At 43.8% G+C, this 17,469-nt stretch overlaps 1 protein-coding gene across 2 annotated transcripts in view; it reads right to left on the bottom strand.

The window, feature by feature from the left end:
* Positions 1-17,469, bottom strand: part of COG1 (component of oligomeric golgi complex 1) — an 829,165-nt gene that overhangs the window by 596,719 nt on the left and 214,977 nt on the right. For both annotated transcript variants that reach the window (XM_044085137.1, XM_044085139.1), the window contains exon 6: positions 15,472-15,682. In XM_044085137.1, the coding sequence (XP_043941072.1) occupies positions 15,472-15,682 (211 nt within the window). The remainder of the gene's footprint in view (positions 1-15,471; positions 15,683-17,469) is intronic.

Raw genomic sequence — 17,469 nt, 5'->3', positions numbered from 1 at the left:
ATCCCTCTCCTCTCCAGAAGCGGGAGGTTGAGTCCCAGGAGCAGGAGGGTGCCACAGGGGAACAACCGTAGCCACAGTTGTTCCCGAAGGAGCGGAGGCGGAGCCGAGTCTGGCGGTAAAGACCCGCCAAGACAAGCTTGGACCTCCGCTCCCTCAGTGCCCTGGGGTTGAACCCTGCACAAATGGAGCAACCAGATGTGAGGTGTTCAACCCCGAGACACTAACACACCGAGTGTGGCCATCAGCGGTGAGAGCTTATGGCCACACTCGAGCATTTTGAGAAAATAGATTTGGGCTGATCAGCCATTCAAATCTATAAAGCTACTAAAAGTAACTTAAACAAATATAGACACACAGGCCCAACACACACACTCTACGCAACAGCGAGGGAGGGAAAAAATTACTTAATTTAACTCAAAATAAAACTATCAAAGAGGGAAACCTAAACTTTCACACAGAAATACACAAAAAACTTTAAATTTTCTGTTTTAACAGGTAAGAAATAACCACTTAGCTGAGAGCTATGAATACAAATCCAGTCACCAGCGCGGCAAACGAGATCTGGGGTCATGAGGGTAGAGCAGGGCATTATGGGTGAGGGGAGGAGCTGAGAGCTTGGATCCATAGCTGGAAAACCATGCCGGTTCGGATCCGATATCGGATCCATAACCCACAGGTTGCAGACAAATGAATATCCTACTTCAGATCAATTGTTAACTTTTACTGACATCGGTTAGAGCAAGAAAAAACGATCCCCAATGGGGTACTTAGCTTTAGAAAACTTCAGCTTCAATTTGGAAAACGAAAACTCAGGTAGCGGCCGACCGGCACTCATGCAGACTGCTTCTGCTTTGGGCTCCTCAGCAATAAAAACTGATGTAATGGCATTGGCTGCCTTAATTTATACTAATGACGACCTGATGTCAGCCCTGAAGTGACAGCAACCGACGCAGAAATACTAAGCTTCTGGTATTCGGGCTGACTGAGGGCTACCCTGGTAGGGATAAAGTACAGTTGTGTACACTTACCATAAATGTAGATGTTCCGAGTGCATTCACTGTTGCAGTCATTACATTTGGGTAATCTGCTGGTAGGTTGCCCTCAGTCGGCCTGATTAATAAAGTCTTGGGTGCTGCGTCGGTTGCTGTCCCTTATTCCATGACATCAGGTCATCAGGGGTATAAAACATGCAGTCGACGCCATTACATCAGTTTCTCTTGCCCTAGATGTCAGGTGCCCCCCAAATGGGGAGCAAAATATATATAATTAGAAACACAAAAATATACCTCCAAGCAAAAGCAAATACACCAAAAAGGCTTTTAAGCATAGTAAAAGAAAGTAGAGGTAAAGTAAAAGAAAAAACAGGGTGCTGGAGGGAGGGTAACCAGGACTGCAATAGTGAATACACTTGAACATCTACATTTATGGTAAGTGTACACAACTGTACTATGTTCATCGTGTTTCACTGTTGCAGTCATTACATTTGGGTAGATTCCCAAAGCTAAGGTTGGAAGGATGGATTTATACAGCATTAGGACCAGCTATAAGGCCCTGCAAAACAGTAGTGGCAAAGCCAGCTCTGGATTTAGAGAAAATTGGTAAGTGATAATGCTTGGTGAAAGTATGAACTGAACTCCAGGTAGCAGCTTTTAGAATATCCCTGGTAGGAACACCTCTGAGAAAGGCCGCTGAAGTAGATGCAGCCCTGGTGGAATGAGATCTGATCCCCTGGGGGATAGGTTTTCCACGGTGCTTATAACAGAAATGAACACAATGGCTTATCCATTTAGAAATGGTTTGCTTTGAAATAGCCTTCTCCTCTGCCGCTGCAACAAATGCTACCAGCAGTTGTTCAGATTTTCTTCGAGGTTTAGTCCTGTCCAAGTAGAATCTAAGTTGTCTATGTACATCCAATGAATGTAGAATCCGCTCCCCCTTGTTCTGTGGATTGGGAACGAAAGTTGGCAAATGAATGGACTGATTAAGAGCCACACTGGATACCACCTTGGACATGAATGATGGATCGGTCCTGAGCGACACCCTGTCTGCATGAAAGATGATGAAAGGCTCCACTGCCATAAGGGCCTGTAACAATTCAGATATCCTTCTAGCTGAAGTGATTGCTAAAAGGAAGGCTGTTTTCCTGGAAAGAAATTTTAAGTCTGCAGTTGCAGCTGGCTCGAAAGGAGGTAGAGTGAGTTTCTCCAATACAAAGTTAAGGTCCCAGGTAGGGGTTTCAGCTCTCATGGGTGGTCTCAAGTTTTTGGCCCCTCTGAGATACTGCTTTAAAACAGGATGAGAGAAGGGGGGGTCTGTGTTGTAATGAGCTGAAATAGCTGAGGCATGGATTTTTATGAAAGAAAAAGACAGGCCCTTGTGAAGCATCTCAGTTAAGTATTGCAAAATCTGAGGTAAATTGGGCACTGCTGTGCTCATCCCGTGAGATCGACTCCAGGCACAGAATCTTTTCCATTTGGCAGCATAAGATTTTCTAGTACTAGGTCTTCTCGCCTCCAAAATGGCATCCATTACAGGTTTGCTGAGGGATGCTAAGGGGGAATTTAATTGATTAGCCAAGCTGCAAGATTCAATGTTTGGAGCTGAGGGTGCAGAAGTTGGTTCTCCTGCTGAGACAGTAAGGAAGGTGTCTGAGGCAGGTGCCACGGAGAAATGTGTGACACACTGTGCAGGAGTGGGTACCAGTGTTGGCGAGGCCAGTCTGGAGCAATCAAAATCAATTTTGATTTGTCCTGTTTGACTTTTAGTAGTACTTTAGTGAGCAAAGGCAGAGGGGGAAAGGCATAGACTGATAGGTTTTTCCAGCTGAACGACAGGGCATCCACTTTCCAGGCTTTTTTGTGATGAGTTATTGTGCAAAATTTGTCCAATTGGTAGTTCTGGGGTGAGGCAAAAAGATCTATGTCTGGGCTCCCCCATTTGTGTGTCAACATGTTGAAAATCCATGGTTCCAGTCTCCATTAGTGAGGGTCCATGAGATTTCTGCTTAGTTTGTCTGCCAGAACATTCTGCCTTCCTGGCAGGAATTGAGCTTCTAGTTGTATTTGGTAGCTCAAGGCCATGTTCCACAATGCCATGGCTAGTCTGCAGAGGGGGTAGGAATGTGTACCCCCCTGCTTGTTTATGTACCACATAACCGTGGTGTTGTCTGTCTTTACCAATAGTTGCCCTGGATGGAGGTAGTCCTTGAAGGCTGTCAGTGCATTCTGTACAGCTAGCATTTCTTTTTGACTGATATGAAGGTGCATTTCAATTGGGCTCCATTTGCCCTGAATGCACTTCCCTGCCAGATGAGGCACGCATGCATAGTCTGATACATCTGTAGTTACGGTTTGGGTGGCAGGGGCTGGTGTGAATGGCAGTCCCTTGTTTTGGTGGCAGGCCTCTGCCCACCATAGGAACTCTAAGCGCAGGCAAGGCATGATAGGAATCATTGTTTCCAGGCTGTGACAATGTTGACTCCATAAACTTTTCAAGTACCACTGAAGTTTCCTCATATGCAGTCTTGCATATGGAATTAGAAGAAAGCAGGAGGCCATGAACCCCAAGGCTTGCAGTATTTGCCTTGCAGATAGCAGGGTTTTTGTGGCCACCTATTTGAAGTAAGTCACCAAATGAATTTGCTTTTCTGGCATAAGGAAAGCCATCTGGGCAGTTGTATTCAAGCTTGCACCCAGGAATGTAATCTTTTGAGAGGGTACCAGTTGAGATTTCTTTTCATTTATGGTGTACCCTAGACAGGTTAGAACTCTTTTTACAAACGCCAGATGTTTTAGAAGAATGGCCTGGTTTTCTGCCTGAATTAGACAATTGTCCAGGTATGGATATATATGAATATTTCTTTGCCTGCAAAATGCAATTACTGGAGCCAGGCACTTTGTGAATACCCTGGGCACAGTAGACAAGCCATAGGGCAGTGCACAGAACTGATAATGCATGCAGCCTGCTTTGAAGCGTAGGAATCTTCTGCAAGATTCCCTGATTGGGATATGCAGATAAGCCTCTTTTAAGTCGAGAGTTGCCAACCAGGCATCCTTGCTTAGCATAGGAAGTAACTGGTGAAGAGTCAGCATCTTGAGTTTTGGAATGTCCAGAAAAGTGTTTAGAGTAGACAGGTCCAGAATTGGACGCCATGATTTGTCTTTTCTGGGTACCAAGAAAAGTCTGGAATAGAAACCTTGTCCCTTTTCCTCTTCTAGTACTAGCTGAATAGCCCCCATGTTTAGGAGGGAAAGTACTTGTTGCTGAGCCTCTGCCCACTGATTTGGGGGCAGGTCTGGACACCTGTTTGGAGTTGGCAGCATGTGGAAATGAAATCTGTATCCCTGGGACACTATTTAAAACCCATTTGTCCTGGGTTATAAGTTGCCAGTTTCTTGAATGAACAGCCAGTTTTCCCCCCAAAGGGGCGGCTGAGAGGTAAGTGCTTGGTAATTTCAAAGGGAAGTCATTGAGACTGTTTACCATAGGGTGATGCCTTGTTGTTTCCAGATTTGGATGTGGAAGCACCCCCATTGCTTAGTTCTGAAAGTCCCTTGGGACTGAAACCTGGTGCTTTTGGAATGTCTGGGTTTGGCCGTAGTGGCTCTGGAATGAGCTGGAAAGGACCAGTTCTTAGTAGGCCAATGCCTACTAAATCTACGAGGTTGCACTTGTAAGAAATCTTTCACAGTTTGCATAGATTTAGCTTTATCTTCAATCGTTTTTAGAACTTCTTCAGCCTTATTGCCAAATAGGCGGTCCTGCTGTAAAGGAGCATCCAAAAGTTTTGCTTTAACATGATCAGGCAAAGACTGCTCCTTAAGCCAAGCATGCCTTCTAAGCACAGGCCCAATAACAGCGGCCCTACAAGAGGCTTCTAAAGAATCAAAACCACATTGCAAAGTATGTTTGCTAACTTGTTCAGCTGAATGCAATAAATCCTGCAAATCTTTATTCTCCACACAGTCAGAAATCAACATCATTTTCTGTTTAAGCAGTCCCATGATATGCTGTTGATATTTTAGCATATGAAATTGACAGTTTAAAGCCCTGATTGCTAAGGTTGCAGAAGTATAAACCTTTTAACCCCATCTATCCAGCGCCCTGGAGTCTCTGTCAGAAGGGGTAGGATTTTTAGCAGTAGAAGCATTAACGCCCTTGGGCCCCTGAGAAATGGTTTCAGGGTCCGCAACAGGATTTTTGAAAAGGAATTTGTGGGACTCAGGAACCCTGTAGTACCTGTCTGGTTTGCTAGGGGCTGAAGGTAAGAAATGAGGGGCCATACTGGATTCCGAAAACACATCAACAATATCTAGAACAGGAGGTATAGCCAAAGGCCTACGCTAAGGAAGAAGAAGGAAATCCCTAAGCCTCTTTTTGGATTCAGAGAAATCCTGACTTTCCCAGTGGAAATGCTCCCTTAAGGTATGTAAAGTTTCCCCAAAAGAGAAATCCTTAGGCGGAGAAGCAGAGGGAATGGAATCCTCTGCATCAGAGTCCTCATAAGTAGGTATGGACAAATTCAGATCATTAGAAGAGTCAGAAGAAACAGAGTCCTGTTCAGAAGATTCATAGTCAAATTCAATCCTAGGCCTCTTGGGGGGGGGGGGGGGTTGACAACCCCTAATTAGAGTAATTAAATCTTCAGCCATTTTGATCATTTGTTTTTTAGGCATAGGGGCCTGAACATGTGGCCTGGGCATCGTTTTCTTAGACAAAGATCGAGATTTAGGCCTTAGCACTGAAGTTGGAGTCGGTTTAATATGCAAGTCTATAGGCCTGAATACACCCTCAGAAGCCAATGCCTGCTCAGCGGCTCCAGACCCATCCAAGGTAGAGACATCCGCAGGTTCCATATGGGAAGCATCTCGCAGCATACCGGACTCCGAATGGGTCTCAGTAGAGGCCTACGAATCAGAAGTAGTGGGTATCAGGGGCTGCGAAAGCGCCTCACTGAGTACCGGTGAACTGGTGACTGGCTTAGGAGAAGCGTCTTCGGCAGTTTTGGACCTCAACGGCCTGTCTCCGTCTTTTTCTCTGAGTTTTTTCGGTATTCCGGTAGTCGGATGGCTAACCGATGTCATTTCTGGATAATTAAACAGAGAGCTGAAATATTTTGAAGCAAAAATGTACCGATGACGGATAGTGCGCCGATTAAATAAAGCACAAAACCGACAGCAAGGTACGTCGTGGTCAGGGCCGAGGCAAGGAATACAGTACAAATGGAAATCCTTATGAGGTATTTGCTTCCCACAAGAAATACAATTATTAACTTTTACTGTCATCGGTAAGGAGCAAGGAAAAGTTTCCCAAGCGGGGTACTTAGCTTTTAGTTGAAGACTTTGGTTCTGAAACTCAAAAACGAAAATTTCAGGAGTCGGGCGACCAGCACTTGCGAACTGCTTCAGCTTTGGGCACCGCACTGCAAGAAAGACTGATGTAATGGCGTCGGCTGCATGTTTTATACCCCTGACGACCTGACGTCATGGAAGAAGGGACAGCAACCGACGCAGGACCCAAGACTCTGTTAATCAGGCCGACTGAGGGCAACCTGCCAGCAAATTACCCAAATGTAATGACTACAACAGTGAAACACGATGAACATCCTAAATGTGATGACTGCAACAGTGAAACACAAAGAACATCTGTAGTATGTTCTTTGTGTTTCAATGTTGCAGTCATTACCTGTGGGAGGATTCCCACAGCTGAGATAAAGGGTGGAAGGATAGAGTCCTAGGTATGGATCGGAGTCCCTGCAGAATTGCAGAGGCAAACCCTGCCCTAGACTTCAAAAAGAGAGGTAGATGGTAATGCTTTGTAAAGGTATGGACAGAGGCCCAGGTGGCCGCTTCCAATATGTCCCTGGTAGGTACTCCTCTGAGGAAGGCAGTGAAAGTGGAGATTGCCCTAGTGGAGTGGGTACGGATTGACCTAGGGATGGGTTTCCCATGTAGTTTCTAACAAAAATGGATACAGTGTGATATCCATTTGGAAATGTTTTTTTAGAGATGGGCTTCCCCTCTGCCCCTGGGGCAAAGCTTACAAGAAGCTAGTCAATTTGTCTGAATGGCTTAGTGCAGTCCAGATAGTATCCGAGTTGTCTGTGCATGTCTAGTGAGTGTAGAATTCTTTCCCCCTTGTTTTGAGGGTTGGGAAAGAAGGTGGGAAGGTGTATGGCCTGGTTAAGGGTTACATCAGATACCACCTTGGGCATAAAGGAGGGATTAGTCCTCAGGGAGACTTTGCCTGCATGGAAAATTATGAAGGGCTCGACAGCCATGAGAGCTGGAAGTATTGAGACCCTTCTGGCTGAGGTGATAGCTAACAGGAAGGCAGTCTTCCAGGCGAGGTATTTCAATTCTGTTGAAGCGGCAGGTTCGAAAGGAGGTAAGGTTAGTTTCTCTAACACATAATTCATGTCCTAGGGTGGAGTAGGAGGTCTTCTGGAAGGCCTGATATTAGAAGCCCCTCTGAGGAATTGCTTAATCAAAGGATGAGAGAAGAAGGGTGGGTCTGAATCATAACTGGCAGAGATGGCAGAGGCATGGATTTTAATAGAGAAGGAGAGGCCACTATTGAGCAACTCTGCTAAGTAATCCAGGATGAGAGGGATGGAAGGTTGGGAGGTACACCCCCTTTTGATTGTTTGCAGGAGCAGAATCTTTTCCATTTTCCTTGCATAAGATTTACTTGTGCTGGGCCTTCTGGCCTCTGTGATGATGTCCAGGACATGTTTGCTTGTTAGTTTTTAGTGTATGAGCCAAGCTAAAAGTTTAGGTCTGATTGCAGTACCTTTCCCCTCTCCTGGGTCAAGAGGTCTGACATTAGTGGAAGCAGCTTGGGGGCGGTAAGGTCAGACTGTGTAGTACGGGGTACCAATGCTGTCTGGGCCAATCTAGAGTGATGAGGATGGCCTTTGGTTTCTCCTCTCTTATTTTGATCAGAACCTTGGGAAGAAGGGGAAGAGGAGAGTAAACGTACAAAAGAGAGCTCCAGGGGAAGGTCAAGGCATCCATCTTCCATGCTAGGAGGTGACTGGTACAAAACTTGTGCAGCTAGTGATTGAGGTGCGAGGCAAAGAGGTCCACCTCTGGGGTCCCCCACTCCTGGGTGATTTGCAGAAATTTTTTTTCTGTGGAACTGCCATTCGTGGGGGTCCAGTAAGTTTCTGCTTAGGTGGTCTACCAGTGTGTTGTTGATCCCTGGTAAGTACTGGGCAATTAGGTGTAGCCCCATTGAGGTGGCTGTAAGCCACAGACTTATGGCTAACCTGCACAGGGGTAAGATTGGGTGCCCCCTGCTTGTTGATGTACCACATTACTGTGGTGTTGTCTGTTTTTATAAGGAGGACCCCTGGCCTGAGATGGGGTTGGAAAGAAGTCAGAGCGTTTTGCACTGCCATCATTTCTTTCTGGTTGATGTGCAAGTGAAGTTGCTGGGCATTCCAAAGACCTTGGGTACAGTTGCCTGCTAGGTGAGCGCCCCAAGCTATGTCTGAGGCGTCGGTGGTGTTTGGCTGGAAGGGCAGAGGATGAAGGGAAGACCACTGTTCATGGCACAGGCCTCTGCCCAACAGAGAAATTTGTCCCTTATGCAAGGGATCAGTAGGAGAGTGGTCTCTAGGGACTGACAGTGCTGACACCAAAGGTTTTTTTTAAGTACCACTGAAGCTTTCTCATGTAAAGCCTGGCGAGAGGTAAGAGAAGGATTCAAGATGCCATGTATCCCAGGGCTTGTAGGAACTTCCTCACAGTGAGGTGACTTCTGGATGCCAGATGGGTGAAGGAGAGAGACAGGAATCTCTGCTTTTCTGGGGATAGAAAGGCCATTAGGGTAGCTGTGTCTAGCACAGCTCCCAGGAAAACAAGTTTCCTACTGGGGTTTTGCTTTGATTTTTTTCTTGTTGATGGTGAACTCTAGGGAAGTTAGGAGTTTTTTGACAAAGAGAAGACCCTGGAACAACTTTTCTTTGCTATTTGCCTGAATGAGGCAGTCGTTCAGGTAAGAGCAAATCTGTATATTTCTCTGTCTGCAGAATGCTACAGCCGGGACCAAGCATTTGGTGAATACTCCAGGAGCAGTAGATAAGCCAAAGGGCAGTGCAGAGAACTGAAAGTGCTGATTGCCTGCTCTGAAGTGCAGGAATTTTCTGCACGATTCCCTGATGGGGATGTGGAGGTAGGAATCTTTTAGGTCTAGTGTTACCAGCCAGGCATTCTGTGGCGACCATAGGCAGGACCTGCTGCAAGGTTAAACTTTTGAATCTGGGGACCACCAAGGAGGTGTTCAGTTTGGACAGATCCAGGATGGGGCGCCAAGTGCCCTCTTTTCTGGGAACAATAAATAGTCTGGAGTAAAAACCTTTTTCCTGTTTGATCCGGAGGGACAGGTTCTACTGTCCCCTGGGATATTAGGGTTTTTACCTGTTTTAATGCCTCTGCCCCCTAGTTTGGGGGGAGGTCTGGGTACCCTCTTGGAAATGGGAGTTCACTGAAGGAGAATCTATATCCCTGAGAAATGATTTTTAATACCCATTGGTCCTTGGTTATAGAGACCCAATTGCCCTTGAAGGGGGTGAGCCTACCTCCTAATTTTAGATGAGTGAAAGGAGGGCGAGGGGGGGGGGGTCACTGTGAGTGCTTACCATAGAAGCTTGGCTTAGAACTCCCTGCCTTAGAGGCAGAAGTGGTCCATTGTTTGCTTCTTTGCTGGGCCTGGGATAGAGGCCTGGATGTCCTGTCCCTGTGAGGCCTACTTTGGCCCTGTCTGCTGGGTGCAGGGAAGGCCCAGTGCTTAGAGGGGATGTTACTGCTGAATCTGGGCGGTTGAACTTGAAAGAAATCTTTTACCGTTTGCATACATTTTGCTTTGTCTTCCATCTTTTTAAGCACCTCTTCTGCTTTTTCCCTAAACAGGCGTTCCTTATCTAGGTGTGCATCAACAAGTCTAGACTTAACATGATCAGGAAGAGGTTGTTCCTTCAGCCATGCATGTCTTCTAATAACAGATCCTGTCACTGATGCCCTGCTAGAGACTTCTAGGAAGTCATATCCACATTGTAATGAGTGCTTGGCCACTTGACAAGCAGAGTGTAGTAATTCTGCCAGCTCTTTTGAGTTGGCACCGTCAGGAGAGGTAGCAATATTTTGTTTTAATTGTTCCAAAGTGTGTTGTTGATATTTTAACATATGGAACTGACAACAGAGTGCTCTGATAGCTAAGGTTGCAGAGGTGTACACTTTCTTACCTCATCTGACCAGAGCTCTGGAGTCTTTGTCAGAAGGAAGAGGATTCTTGGCGGAACTAGTCTTAGCTCTTTTGGGTCCCTGTGTAATGACTAATACACCAAAAGGTGGTAAAAAGTGCTCCAAATTGAACAAATAAATGAAAAATAGGCACCGGAAGCCAAACCAGTTCCAACACAAGCTTCTTTAATGGTGAAATTCACAAAGACACAGAAACGTTGTATAAACACTCCTGTAACGTTTTTGTCATAAAAACTTCATCAGATGAGTGTACTAACCTACATAGCTTGCTTGCTTATAAACCTGTTTCTTTTAAGTTAACCAGTGAAACACTATAATGCATTAACTATGTTAATCAGTCATGAATAATGCATTAAGAAGTTCTATAACAAATAACTCTAAATATACTATACACACATACATAAAACGTTTTAAAACTTTTTATGTAAAACTTCATACTTGTAAGTTTTTCTAAAACTATGAATGAGTAGTGAATAAAATAATGGTGTACAAAAGTAAACAATATTTAAATAAGTAATGTTTAAAACTGCAGTAAAAAACATTTGTATGTTAAAAGGAATAAAAATAAGGTGATGGCACCATCTGCTGGACAAACAAAAAATCACAATTTGAACATGAACAATAAAATGTTATATATATATATATATATATATATATATATATATATATATATATATATATATATATATATATTTTTTTTATATGTGATTTCTTGTTTGTCCAGTAGATGGTGCCATCACCTTATTTTAATTCATTTTAACATACAAATGTTTTCTACTGCAGTTTTAAACATATTATTTACTTTTATACACCATTATTTTATTCACTCATTCATAGTTTTAGTACAACTTACAAGTATGAAGCTTTACATAAGAAGTTATAAAAAGTTTTACGTACGTGTGTATAGTACATTTAGAGTTGTTACAGAACATTTTAACAATGCATTATTCATGACGGATTACCATATTTAATGCATTATAGTGTTTAATTGGTTAATTTAAAAGAAACAACAGGTTTATAAGCAAGCTATGTAGGTTAGTACGCTCATCTGATGAAGTTTTTATGGCGAAAACGTTACAGGAGTGTTTATACAACGTTTATGTGTCTTTGTGAATTTCGCCATTAAAGAAACTTGTGTTGGAACTGGTTTGGCTTCCGGTGCCTATTTTTCATTTGTTTCCCTGTGTAATGACCTCAGGGTCTGCTGCAGAGTTCCTGTACAGGAATTTGGGAGAATTCGGTACTCTTTAGTACCTGTCAGATTTAGCTGGAGCAGGAGGCAGGGCATCAGGGGCTAAACTGGATTCAAGGAAAACATCATCCACCACTTCTAGAATAGGTGGGATGGCCAGGGGTCTGTGCTGGGGCAGGTTCAGAAACTCTCCAAGTCATTTCTTTGACTGTTGGTAGTCCTGAGATTCCCACTGAAAATGTTCCCGGAGGGAGTGAAGGGTTTCCCCGAAGGAGAGGTCCTCTGGAGGGGAGGCAGAGGGGATGGATTCCTCTGCATCTGAATCCTCAAACAGTTAAGAGCTGTTATTCTTCTTCAAAGGCAGAATAATCAGATTCCGCAGACTCTTGGTCGGTCATAAGTTCTGGAGAAGGAACCCTTTTCCTTTTTGGAATGGGGGCTTGAGTACCTCGGATAAGGGAGATGAGATCCTCTGCCATTTTAAGCATTTGAGCTTGGGGTGGGGGAGCAGTAGCAAGATGGTGGCTAGAAGCAGATTTACTAGGAGTGGCCTGGCTTCAAGGCCTGAGAGAATCTGTCGTTCTCTGAGAAACAGTAGTTGGAAGAGAAGACGTCAGTTTTTGTCTAGAATCAGTAGTGCGAATGGCCTCCTCGGAAGCCGGTACCTGCTTCGCGGCTCCGGACCCAACCGAGGCAAACACAGCCAAAGGCTGGGAAGACTAAGTGGATTTCTGTGGCGTACTGGACTCCAAAATGGTCTTAGCAGAGGCCTGCGTAGAAAGTGAGTCAGGCATCAGGGGCTGCAAAAGCACCTCAGTGAATTCCAGAGAACTGACGACTTGCTTAGCAGTAGCGTCATCGGAAGGCTTATCCTTGTGTGGCCTGTCTCTATCTTTACGTTTTTTCGGAATGTCGGCGGATTGTTGGCTGACTGACGCCATATCAGAATTAGAAGATGAAATACGAAAATAATTGTCTACAAAAAGAGCTCTAAGGCGAATGATTCTCACATTAAAGAGGGCACAGAACTGGCAATGAGGGAAGTCGTGTTCTGGGCCTAAACAAGTGATGCAATAAGAATGAAAGTCTCTGTGTGGGATCTGTTTTCCGCAGGCGGGACCAATTGTTAACTTTTTCGGACATCAGTTAGAGCAAGGAAAAAGGGTCCCCAATGGGGTACTTAGCTTTAGACGTTTTCTGCTGAAATTTGATTTCTGGTAGCGACCAACCAGCACTCGTGCGAACTGCTTCTGCTACGGGCTCCACGGCAAGAAAGACTGATGTAATGATGTTGGCTGCCTTGCTTTATAGTACTGATGACCTGACGTCAGACTACAGGTGAAAGCAGCCGGCACACAAAAACAATGACTCTGGTATTCAGGCCGGCCGAGGGCTATCACAGCAGGGATAACCCAGAGGTGATGACTGCAACAGTGAAACACAAAGGACATCATACAGTGGTTCTCATGGGCCAATAAGAAAGAGTTTTGCCAACAAGACAATGTTTTCATTTTGCTGAAGTTTGAAACTCATGACAGTCATTCTTCCTGCTCCTTTCTGACAAACTAGCAGATATCATCTCTGCTTGGACAGACACTACACTACCTCTTGTCCAACACCCCCCCTTTATGAATGTTGTAGTCAATCAGTATGTAAGACGAGGACAATACTATAAAGCAACAGTGCAACAGCTATAATAGAGGCCTTCAATGTCATACTAAAGGTTTACAAGTATGCAGTCAGCACAGTCAAAAATACAGCCTGCAAGCTACTAACAAACTATCATACAGACTTAGGTTTGGAACCTTCAGTTTCTACTTGCATAATATTCAATTAAGAGAAAATAAATAAAGCAAACTCATAGGTTCATAGGTTGGTACTAGGCAATCGGCCTTAGGGCCTATACAAGCCTAGCCATAACAATTCCCTGGCTATTTCTTCCCACACTATTTACTTCCCTGGACCCCTGTCTAGCAAGGTGACTGACATGATCCCCGGGGTGAATTTCCTTTCTCCCATCCAATCGTCAAGGCTCCTTTTGAAGAGGGTCAAAGAGGCGCTCTGCTTGACATGTATGGGCAGTCTATTCCAGAGTCTGTGGAGTCTCTGGGTCAGCAACCCATCCCTCCAGCATGTTTTGTTTATTGTCTGGAGCGTGTGACTCTGAGGGATTGGGATTTCTTTAAATGTAGCATGTCCAACAGCTCTGGGTTTGACATGACCTTGTATGTTAAGCAGAGATTGCCTCTGAGTAGACAATATGCAACAGAGTATAGCTGGAGTTTTTTAAGGCGGTCAGCGTAGGGCATCTGCTTTAGGCCTGTGATTCTTTTAGTGAGGTATTTCTGCGGCCTTTCCAGTTGTTGCAAATGTCTTGAGAGGTACATACCAAACGGGGCGTTGTATTCTATTAGGGGTCAAATGAGGGATGAGTACAGTAGGACAATGACCTCCTTTTTTCTGGATGAAAAGCCCTTAGTGATGAGGTGTGCCACATAGAAGGATTTCCTGACAGTTGTGGTGATGTGGTTATTGAAGTTGAGACCACTATCCACCTGTGTCCCTAAGTCTCTTATCACACTTTCGTTATGTGGTAATTCACGGTTACATGTTTTTTCCCAAAGGGGATAACTATACATTTTTTGGCACTGAGCTTGAGACCATGGCCCTGGTACCAAGCATCTGTTTCTGTAAGGCCCTTTTTCTAGAGTATCCACATCATCTGGGGATTCAATAATGGCTCCCAGTTTGCAGTCATCTGTGAACTTTGTTAGCCAGAGTCCCTTAGTGTTGGCCTGTACTTCAGAGAAGTAGATGCCAAACAAGAGCAGTCCGAGGACTGAACCCTGAGGTACTCCACTTGCCTGGAGCTGGATTTGGAGTCGGCTACTTTTACAGTGTGGATTCTGTCAGTAAGCCAGTTGGCAACCCATTGAGTGACATAGGGATTAATGCCCAGCTTTGTAGGTTTATCTATGATTCCAAAGTGGGGGAATGGTGTCAAAGGCCTTGGCGAGGTCCAGATAGACTGTGTGGACCACCTTACCCTTGTCCACGGCTCTGGAGACCGATTTGAAGTCAATCAGGTTTCGGAGACAAGATCGGCCCTTCATGAACCTAAACTGGGTGGGGTCCAGTGTTTGAAGGTTGCCAATGTCTTTGTTTATAAAGTTCCATGATAATACGTTCCATGCCCTTGCAGATCAGACTCGTCAAACTGATGGGGTGATAGTTCCCGAGATCCAAGGTGGACCCCCCCCCCTTGTGGAGTGGGATAATTGTAGTTGTACGCCACTCAGTGGGCAGGAAGCCTGAGGTGTGGCTATGATTAAACATGACACTTAGGTGAGGTGCCAGTTCATTTTGTAGTTCATGTAGTACACAGCCAGGGATGTAATCTGATCTCATGCATGCTGTATTCTTAGTTTTGGAGAATGCGTTTTTCTTACCTGTGTGGCCGTTATTACCAGAATAAGGCAATCTTCCAGTATTGAGATGGGCCGTTCAGGGGGTGAGAGGGGGGTGAAGTTGGCACTGAATCGATCTGCCAGGATATTGGCAATATCCTTGGGATCAGTATATTTAATGCCATTCTGTTGTGGCTCAGAGCAGATCTGAGCATTGCCATTTAGATTCCTGACATAGTTATAGAATGCCTTGTGGTTGTCTTTAGAATCTTTGGCAATTTTATTTTCGTAACTAGCTTTGGAGGATTTTATGAGGGATTTCAGCTTCTTACTGAGGCTGGTAAGGGAGTTTTTTGCATTCTGGGATTTTCCTCTTTTCTGCAATAGTTTCTTCCTTTTGTTCAAACACTTGCCTGGAAACAAGCACTTGTACCTTGTAGAGCATGACCAGTTAGTGTATTAAAAAAAAATCTATCCTCATCAAAACCATACAGCAAGATGAAGGTGAAAAGAACATTAACCAAAAAGATGACAAGGTGATATACAATAAAAGTAGTTTTTGTTCTGATGGTGACACACACTAAAACATCTGAGAGGCTCATTTTACCTCTAACCTGTCCAGGAAAAGTTGCTGCAGGAAATCATCCCAAAATGAGATATTCTTGTCCAAAAGCCTACGACATACAACTTCCCAACTCTGGCTAACAGAGTCATTGGTAAGAAGCTCCCACACTGCATCTCGAATAGCAGCCAGGCCCTTAAAGCTCTTCACATAAACCAGCAAGTTCCCAATGCCGACTTTAATGTCCTCCTTGCACCTGTGTAAGATGAAAGACAATTTAACCAATGATAGATCATCTTCATTTTGACTAAAATAGTCCATGATATATAAACATCACAAATCCCTGGCACTGCCTATGTGGGTATTGCACTCTATTTACTCTTTCAGCAAAATATGTAGCTGCTACAATTAGTTCACTACAGAGTCCAGCCTACAGCTGTAAAGGAAAGAAGTCCAACGGCTTAAATTCAAGGTGACTCTAGTTAATGCAGAGTATAATAAAAATGGTAATGGTTGATGGTGGTTATATATACAACTTTCCTGTTGCAAAATGGGTATCCCCTTATGCATTTCAACCCAGAGAGGAGCTAAAGTACCCCCAAAAGAAGCCTAGACCATATTACTTATAATGAAACTAAAATTAGTTTATACACAGCCATCCTGGCATACTGCCACATTCAGAAATTCTGCATTCAGCATTTTTTGAATTATTTTAGGCTCAAGTGACTCATCATCCTTTATGAATATATCCAGCCTATAGTATGAGGTAGTGCTACTTCTGTCTTGTTGTCAATATTTGTGTTGTGCCACTATATCCACATAAGGATGCAAGACTTATTTTTCCTGTTTAAAAAGATGCCATACTTCTTCAATGGCTATGCTTTAGAGCACTTCTAATGCCTGAATCAAAGATGAGCATCAATGGCTCAAAAGGTAGCATACCCGTCTTTGCTGCTTGAAGATCAGAAGGCTGTGGGTTGTATTCCCACTCCAGGTGGATGGACTGCTGATACTGCAGTGCAGTATTATGGGGGTGCTGCACTCCTGACTATGCCTTCGAATGAGATACTAAACAGAGGTCCCATTTGCTTAATTTGGTGGTAGCTCAGGTGGATGTAAAAGACTCTACGATACCTATCAAAGACAGAAGAGGAAATTCCCAAATGTCCTGGCCAAATTTCCCCAGCTAGTATAAATATAACCTTGGTTCCCCCCTGAAGGCAGGCCACTAATTTAGTGGGGCTAACTGTCAATAAAGGATAAATAAAAATAAATAAAAGGGCAACACATTATATGTAACACAATGGATGGCATAGTAAAAAAGCATGCAAGAAAGTACAGTAATTAGATGGTCTGGATTACACAACTAACAAGCATGTTAGCTACAGGCCTAGATCTAAAGGAAATCATCATCAGTGCATACATGCCAGGGTTCATAAACCTGCAATTAATTTTTGCAATAGCAAAAGAGAGTAAATCTGTCAAAAAAAAAAACAGCAAAACGCTTCCACACTTTAAATTTAACTTTAGGATCTCACTCCAAGTGAAGTTCCTGTTCTCAGCTACAAAACACACTTGGTCTGATGTAACAGACAATTAAAAATGCTCCTTTTCTCTATCTTCCCATTAACAATGATAATATACTAGACAGCCATCCTCAATACAAAGTCCATAATGGTTTCAGGCTTTTCACTAACTCCGTATAAGCTCCACTTAATTTCTTATGTATCTGATAGTTCTCTATCAGCATATTCATCTTCATCTCCACCAGTCTCCTATTTGCCACACTGCGGAATATTTTCTAAAGGTTTAGCTATGCCTTCCCCATTAGACTCCCTTGGCAATTCCATGTATACACTGACTTAATGAAATAAGTCTCATTTACCACATTCATCTTCCTAATCAATGTGCACCACAACACAGTGCAGAACAATTATTTTTTTTTTTTTGAAAAAAATCAGATATACTAATCTAATCTGAAGTGTACTAATACTGCAAAACTAAGATGCATGAAGACATGCAGTTATTAAATGCAGTTCTGAT

Source organism: Protopterus annectens, chromosome 10.part0 (genome assembly GCF_019279795.1).
Source record: "Protopterus annectens isolate FY-2018-M chromosome 10.part0, PAN1.0, whole genome shotgun sequence".
In the NCBI taxonomy this organism is placed as follows: Eukaryota; Metazoa; Chordata; order Ceratodontiformes; family Protopteridae; genus Protopterus; species Protopterus annectens.
Note: the sequence above shows the minus strand (reverse complement) of the source record. Positions and strands in the feature narration are given on the sequence as shown.